We start from the raw sequence: 8585 nt of genomic DNA on the forward strand, positions 1-8585 counted from the left end.
TTCTGCTTGAGATTCTCTCTCCCTCTGCCCCTCCCCCACTCACTCTTGCTCTATCTCTTGCTGTTTCTCAAATAAATACATCTTGGGGTGCGTGGGTGGCTCAGTTGTTAAGCATCTGCCTTCAGCTCAGGTCATGATCCCAGGGTCCTGGGATCGAGCCACGCACCTGCTGAGCAGGGAGCCTGTTTCTCCTTCTCCCACTGCCCCTGCTTGTATTCCCTCTCTCCCTGTCTCTCTCTCTCTGTCAAATAATTAAATAAAATCTTTTAAAAAAGAAAAAACAAAACAAAACAAAAAAACATAAAAAATTGCCTGGAGTAAAAGCAAACATTTAAAACCATTTATTAAAATGAATTAAGTTTCTTGGGTGCCTGGGTGCCTCAGTCAGTTAAGTATTTGGCTCAGATCATGATCCGAGGGTCCTGAGATCAAGGCCCGCATCAGGCTTTCTGTTCAGCAGGGAGTTTGATTCTCCCTCTCCCTCTGCCTGCTGCTTTGCCTACTTGTGATCTCTCCTTGTCAAATAAATAAATAAAATCTTAAAAAATCAGTTAAGTTTTTAGGAGAACCAAAATTAGACTGCCTTGTCGTAACAATATCTTCCAAAATCCTCCTCAAATTTTACTCAGAAAATGGGCATTGATGTCCTTTACTAAACCTTCCTACATAGCAAGTATTTTTAGCATTTAAAAAATTACCTATTGGGGCACCTGGGTGGCTCAGTGGGTTAAAGCCTCTGCCTTCGGCTCAGGTCATGATCCCAGGGTCCTGGGATCAAGCCCCACATCAGGCTCTCTGCTCAGCAGGGAGCCTGCTTCCTCCTCTCTTTCTCTGCCTGCCTCTCTGCCTACTTGTGATCTCTGTCTGCCAAATAAATACATAAAATCTCTTTAAAAAAAAAAAAATTACCTATTAACGTCACTGCAAAAATGATTAATTCTTAACACAAGAAATTAATACTTATGTATCTTGCTTTCTTTACTATTAAATTTCTCACTTGGTGGGTAAATTTAATTTTTTGATTTAATTACCTTTCTGATTTGGATGCAAATAACCTTTAGTACCCAAAAACAGACTTAACAAATAGTAACATGAACTTACAGTAAATCCTTGTGGCCCTCCATCTTTTACATGATAAATTCCACTACCAGCTTGAAACAGAAATGTTCCACTTCCTTGGTGATAATCATAGGAAGCAATTCCAACAGTTCCAATGCGTTTCCTTTCTCTTAATAGTTCTTCTTCTCGAGAATACATTCCATAGTCCAGTGTTGCCTAATGCAAAAGGAAATAGAAGTCACCTACTTCAGTCTTCTGAAAGCTTTCCACTGAAATCCTAGCATCTCCCATATTACCGAGTCTACATGTTCAATGACTCCAAAATGTGACAGTTAACATTAAGCAAACTAATTTAAGAAGTTTCCTGGAAGATTTCCTGGTAAAGGGTCTTTAGATGATTACTGCATATAGTGGAAAACGAGAATTGCCTCATCACCTTGGCTTGGCATTCTAGACTTTCTACAACTTAAATGTAATTGAGCAGTGTTGTATGTAGTTAAGAGCACAGACTCTGAAACCAAGTGGTTTGAATCTAGGCTATGATACTTATTAGAACACTGACTTTGGGAAGTAGTTTAATTTCTTCAAAAGTAATTGTTCTCACTTTCAAAATAGTAATATATCATTTACTTCAGCTTTGTGAAGATTAACTTAGATAAAAACACGTCAAGCGTTTAACACAATGATTGGCATAGAGTAAGTTCTCAAGTATCAGCTGTCATTAATACCTTCCCACCACATTTATTAATACTCTTCAAATAAAACCCTAGATCGGGGTGGTCATGTCACGGACATAAAACCCAACTTATGAGTTTCTGCCTCCTGGTCTTTGTCTGTTCCACTATCCCCTTTGAGAGGCTATTTTTCTTTCATCCATCCAAGTTCTACCATTATCCCAAAACCTTAGCTCTGATTCAATCTTGCCAAAGAAAGTTTCCTGATCCACTATGATGTACAGTCATCTCTTCTTTAAAATTTATGTAAGAGTTACTATGTCTTTTACTTATTTGACTGTGATACCATTTTTCACTCTTTTCAGTATTTCTTTTTTTTTTTTTTAAAGATTTTATTTATTTATTTGACAGAGAAATCACAAGTAGACAGAGAGGCAGGCAGAGAGAGAGAGAGAGGGAAGCAGGCTCCCTGCTGAGCAGAGAGCCCGATGCGGGACTCGATCCCAAGACCCTGAGATCATGACCTGAGCCGAAGGCAGCGGCTTAATCCACTGAGCCACCCAGGCGCCCCATCTTTTCAGTATTTCTGACTAGAAATAGGTTAAAAAAAAACCTTAAGAGCAGACTTTGTGTCACTTTGTTTTCCTACCTGCAGCATCTGTTAAAATCTCTCTCAAAGACTATCTGTAATTAATGACTGATGATGATGAGGGGTTTTCCTAAGCTAGAAATATTATTTGATGCAGGTATAAAATTTAAAAAGGAATACATGGGTGCCTGGGTGGCTCAGTGGGTTAGGCCGCTGCCTTCGGCTCAGGTCATGATCTCAGGGTCCTGGGATCGAGTCCCACATCGGGCTCTCTGCTCAGCAGGGGGCCTGCTTCCCTTCCTCTCTCTCAGCTCAGGTCATGATCTCAGGGTCCTGGGATCGAGTCCCACATCAGGCTCTCTGCTCAGCAGGGAGCCTGCTTCCTCCTCTCTCTCTCTGTCTGCCTCTCTGCCTGCTTGAGATCTCTGTCTGTCAAATAAATAAATTAAAAAAAAAAAAAAAAAAAGGAAATGTATCACTCCAAAACTAAGCTAGCACACTGAAAGTAAACAGTTTACTTTATCAAATTTTAACTGTGTGCATCAAAGAATGTGTATTAGTTTCCTAGGGCTGCTATACCACAAACTTGGTGACTGAATACAATAGAAATGTATTCTCTCACAATTCTGAAGGACAGAAGCCCAAAATTAAGAGCTCAGTAGGGTCATGTTTCCTCCAAAGGCTCTAAGGAAGAATACTTCCTTGCCTCTTTCAGCTCTGGTGGCTGATGGACTCTTTGGTTTATGGCAACATTTAACTGTAATCTTCAGATGATCTTTACCCTTCTGTGTCTGTTTCAAATTTCCCTCTCCTTTGTCATGTAAGAATACCAGTTGGATTGCCTGGGTGATACAATCAGTTAAGCATCTGACTTTAGGTCAGGCCATGATCTCGGGGTCCTGGATCAAACCCCAAGTCGGGCTCCCTGCTCAGTGGGAAATCTAATTCACCCTCTCCCTGTCCCCTCCCCCAGCTCATGCCCTCTCATTAATAGATAAATAAAATCTGAGGGGGGAAAAAAAAAAAGAATACCAGTTACTGTATTTAGGGTCTACCCTATACCCAGAATTATCTCATCTTGAGATCTTTAATTGTATCTGGAAAGACCCTATTTCTTTTTTTTTTTTTTTTAAGATTTTTACATTTACATTAGATTATTTATTTGACAGATGGCGATCACAAGTAGGTAGAAAAGCAGGCAGAGAGAGAGGAGGAAGCAGGCTTCCTGCTGAGCAGAGAGCCTGATGCGGGGCTAGATCCCAGGACCCTGGATCATGACCTGAGCCGAAGGCAGAGGCTTTAACCCACTGAGCCACCCAGGCGTCCCTGAAAGATCCTATTTCTAAACAAGGTCACATTCACAAACACCTTTAGGATTCGGACATATTCTTTTGGTGGTAACTAATCAAACAATACAACACACAAACCATAAAACCCCCAAGCAACCTGAATACAAAATGGGCTAAGAATCTGAACAGACATTGCTCCAAAGACACACAAATAGCCAATAAGCACGTGAAAAGATGCTCAATATCACTAATAATTAGGGAAAGGCAAATCAGAACCAGAATGAGATATCACCTCATACTCCTCAAGATGGCAACTCTAAAAAGCCAAGAAAAGAATAAGAAGTATTGGTAAAGATGCAGAGAAACTGGAACTCTTGAGCACTGCTTGTGGAAATGTAAAATGGTGTGGTGGCTGTGGAAAATAGTATGGCAAATCTCTCAGAAACATAAAAAACAGCTATATGATCCAGGATTTTCACTTCTAGGTATATACCTAAAAGTACTGAAAGTGGGAACATGAAAATATATTTGTATACCCATGTTCATAGCGGCATGGTTTACAACAGCCAAAATGTGGAAGCAACCCAAGCGACTACTAATGGATGAATGGATAAACAAATATGGTATATACAAACTATGGAATATTATTCATCTTTAAAAAGGATATTCTGACACATACTACAACATGGACAAACCTTAAGTACATTATGCTAAGTAAAATAAGCCAGGTACAAAAGGACAAATATAGTGTGATTCTACTTACACGAGGTTATCTAGAGTAATTACACTCCTAGGAACAGAAAATAGAATGGTGGTGGCCAGGGCCTAGGTGGAGGGGTAATGGGCAGTTATTATTTAGCTTGTACTGAGTTACAGTTTTGCAAGATGAAAAAGTTCTGTGGATGGATGGTGGTGATGGCTGCACAACAATCTGAGTGTACTTACTGACAATGATGTACATTAATGTACACTTAAAAATGGTTAAGATGATAAATTTTATATGTATTTCAGCACAATTTTTTAAATGAAGATATAAGAACTTCAGATTAAGATAAATGATGAACAGAAGAAAAAGGATGTCATGAAAAGCATCTTATCCTCCATAAAGGAGGATAGTAACTGTGGAAAGTAACTGTGTTTATTTTATTTTATTTTAAAGATTTTATTTATTTATTTGAGAGAGAGACAGTGAGAGAGAGAACATGAGTAAGGAGAAGGTCAGAGGGAGAAGCAGACTACCCATGGAGCTGGGAGCCCGATCCGGGATCATGACCTGAGCCAAAGGCAGTCGTCCAACCAACTGAGCCACCCAGGTGTCCCAGTAACTGTGTTTAAATGTATAGATCTAAATTAGTGATTATAGTACTAAACACTTGTCAAAGATAAACTGATTTCATATTAATTAAGGACTACTGCAGTTAAAGAAAAGAGCAAAAAGACAACTTACAAAATGGGAGAAAATGTCTGCAAATCACTTATCTGATAAGCACCTGGTATCCAGAATATATAAAAAATGCTTACAATTTAACATTAGAAAGACCCAATTTAAAATGGACACAGGACACACACACAGAGACTTCTTCAAAATAGATATACAAATGGCCAATAAAGACGTGAAAAATGCTCAACATCACTGGTCATTAGGGAAATGCAAATCGAATGACAATGAGAGACCTCTTTACACCACTAGGATGGCTATAACCAAAATGACAGACAATAATAAGTATTAGGGAGGATGTAGAAAATAAGGAGCCTTATACACTGGTGGTAGGATAGTAAGATGGTGCAGCTGCTATGGAAAAGCCACTTAGTACTTTCTTAAAAATTTAACCAGTTACCACATGACCCAGCAATTCCACTCCTAAATATATACCCAAGAGAACTGAAAATATAAGTCTACACAAAATCTCATATATGTTAAAAGCAGTATTATTCATAAAAGCTGAAAAGCCCAAATGACCCAGATACCCATAAACTGATAAATCAAGTGTAGGAGACACATAAAATGAAATATTATTCAGCCATAAAAAAAAAAAAACCAACAAAGTATTGTTATCTGCTACAATGTGGATGAGTCCAGAAAATACTGTGCTGAGCGAAAGAAATGAGTCATGAAGGTCCAAATAGTGACTGCATGATTCCATTTATATGAAATGTCCAGGATAGGCAAACCTATGGAGACTCAAAGCAGATTAATAGTTGCCTGGAAGTGAGCAGCTCGGTGGATAGAGAGTTTCCCTTTGGGATGACAAAATGTTCCAAAATTAGATTGTTATGATAGTTGTACAAATAACTCTATGAATAGACTAAAAAAACCACTGAATTCCATACTGGGGTAAGTGAATTGTATAGTATGTGAATCGTATCCTAATTAGGCTTGTAAAAAAAATAAATAAAAGAATGGAAAAGTACATTCCATGCTAACACTAATCAAAAGAAAGCTAGAGTGGTTGTAATAACATTAAAGTAAATTTCAGGGCATATGGGTGGCTCAGTGGGTTAAGCCTCTGCCTTCGGCTCAGGTCATGATCTCAGAGTCCTGGCGATCAAGCCCCACACTGGGCTCTCTGCTCAGCAGGGAGCCTGCTTCTCCCTCTCTCTCTCTCTGCCTGCCTCTCTGCCTACTTGTGCTCTGTCTGTCAAATAAATAAATAAAATCTTTAAAAAAAATAATAAAGTAAATTTCAGAATAAAAAATATTGCGAGAAACATGGAGGGTCACCTAGTAACAATAAAGGAGTCAATTTATCAGGAAGACATAATCATCCTATCCACTTTTGTGGATAACATAGCTTCAAAATATATGGAGATTTCAACATTCTCCCTCAAATAACTGAAATAACTAAATTAGTAAGGATACAAAATTTGAATACAATAAACTAACTTCATATAATGTTCATTTATAGACCCAGGAACAACAGAACACATATTCTTTCCAAGTAAACACAGAACATTTACCAACATGGATCATATTCTGAGCCATAAGACAAAACTCAAAAACTGGAAGAGATTCAAGTCGTACAAATTATGGTCTCTGAATACCATGGAATTTGGTTAGAAATCAAATCTCTGGAGAATACCCAAATAAGTGGAAACTAAACAGTACACATTTAAATAACTCATGGGGTAAAGGAAAAATGGGAAGTATTTTGAAGTAAATGAAAATGGAAATATGACATATTAAAATGTATGGGCTGTAATTAATTTGGTACCTAAAGGGAAATTTATAACGCTAAATGCCCATGTAGGAAAAAAAGAAAGGTCTCCAACTAGTAACCTCAGCCACCACCTTATGAAACCAGAAAAAGAACAAATGAAATCCCAAGTTAGCAGAAGAAAGGTAATAAAAATGATCAGAGGGTAAAACAATGAAATAGGAAATAGAAATTGATAGAAAAATCAAAGAAACCAAATAGATAGTAACACTAAGTCAGACTCATTAGAAAAAAAGAGATACTTTACAAGAAGTATCAGGAGAGAGGAACATCACACAGATTCTGCAGACACTAAAAAGATTAGGGAATATTATGAAACTTGTACCAATAAATTCAATACCATGATGAAATGAAAATTCTTTAAAAGACACAAAGAACCAAAGCTTACTCAAAAAGAAACAGATAATCTGAACCTGAATAACACTACCTATAATAAATAAACTGAATTTGCAGTTAAAAACTTTTCCACAAAGAAAACTACAGGTCCAGATGGCTTCACTAGTGAATTCGACCAAATTCTTCCACCAAATTAAAAGGAACAAATGACCTCCAACTTATGCTGTGGCCAGAATAACACTATTACCAAAAATCATACACAATACTGTAAGAAAAGAACTTTATAGACCAATATCCCTCATGATGAGGGATTAAAAAAAATTTTAAACAAAATTATAGCAAATTGAATCCAACAATACTTAAAAAGGATAATAAATCATAACCAAGGGAGTTTTATCCCAGGATTGCAAGGTTGATTTAACATTCAATAATCAAGTGATGCTTTGTCATATTAACAAATTAAAAAATAAAAAAAGAAAGCTTTACAATCTTTTCAACAAACACAGAATAAAACATTTAACAAGGGATGCCTGGGGGGCTCAGACAGGTAACCATATGCCTTCAGCTCAGGTCATGATCCCAGGTCTTAGGATCAAGTCCTGCATGGGGCTCTCTGCTTTTCGGGGAGCCTGCTTCTCCCTCTGCCTGCAGGTCCCCTGCTTGTGCGCTCTCTTTCTGAAAATAAATAAATAAAGACTTAAAAAATATTTAACAAACTCAGTATCTGTTTCTGATAAAAGTCCTAAGCAAGCTAGAAACAGAAGAGTACTTCCCCAGCCTACCAAAGGGCATTTATGAAAAACCTACAGCTAATAGACTTACTGGCTAAGGACTGACTGACTCCTCCCCTAAGATCAAGAACATAAGAACATCTGCTTTCACCATTTCTATTCAACTTTGTACTGGAGGAGTTAGCAAGTACAATAACCCAAGAAAAAGAAACAAAAGGCATCCATATTGGAATGAACTGACAGTGTTTACAGAAAATAAAACTGTTTATATAGAAAAATCTAATGGAGGCTACAAAAATCTAAAGGAACTAGGGGTGCCTGGGTGGCTTAGTGGGTTAAACCTCTACCTTCGGCTCAGGTCATGATCTCAGGGTCCTGGGATCAAGTCCGCATCGGGCTCTCTACTCAGCAGAGAGCCTGCTTCTGCCTCTTCTCTGTCTGCCTCTCTGCCTACTTGTGATCTCTGTCAAATAAATAAATACAATCTTTTTTTTTATAAGGATTGTATTTATTTATTTGACAGAGAGAGAGATCACAGGTAGGCAGAGAGGCAGGCAGAGAGAGAGAAAGGGAAGCAGGATCCCTGCTGAGCAGAGAGACCGATGCGGGGCTCGATCCCAGGACCCTGGGATCATGACCTGAGCGGAAGGCAGAGGCTTTAACCCACTGAGCCACCCAGGTGCCCCTAGTTC

General features: G+C 38.2%; 1 protein-coding gene across 2 annotated transcripts in view; it reads right to left on the reverse strand.

Moving 5' to 3' along the window:
• DPP8 (dipeptidyl peptidase 8) overlaps positions 1-8585 on the reverse strand; it is a 65336-nt gene that overhangs the window by 42677 nt on the left and 14074 nt on the right. For both annotated transcript variants that reach the window (XM_059372284.1, XM_059372285.1), the window contains exon 5: positions 1102-1275. In XM_059372284.1, coding sequence (XP_059228267.1) covers positions 1102-1275 — 174 coding nt within the window. The remainder of the gene's footprint in view (positions 1-1101; positions 1276-8585) is intronic.

Source organism: Mustela nigripes, chromosome 13 (assembly GCF_022355385.1).
Source record: "Mustela nigripes isolate SB6536 chromosome 13, MUSNIG.SB6536, whole genome shotgun sequence".
In the NCBI taxonomy this organism is placed as follows: domain Eukaryota; kingdom Metazoa; phylum Chordata; class Mammalia; order Carnivora; family Mustelidae; genus Mustela; species Mustela nigripes.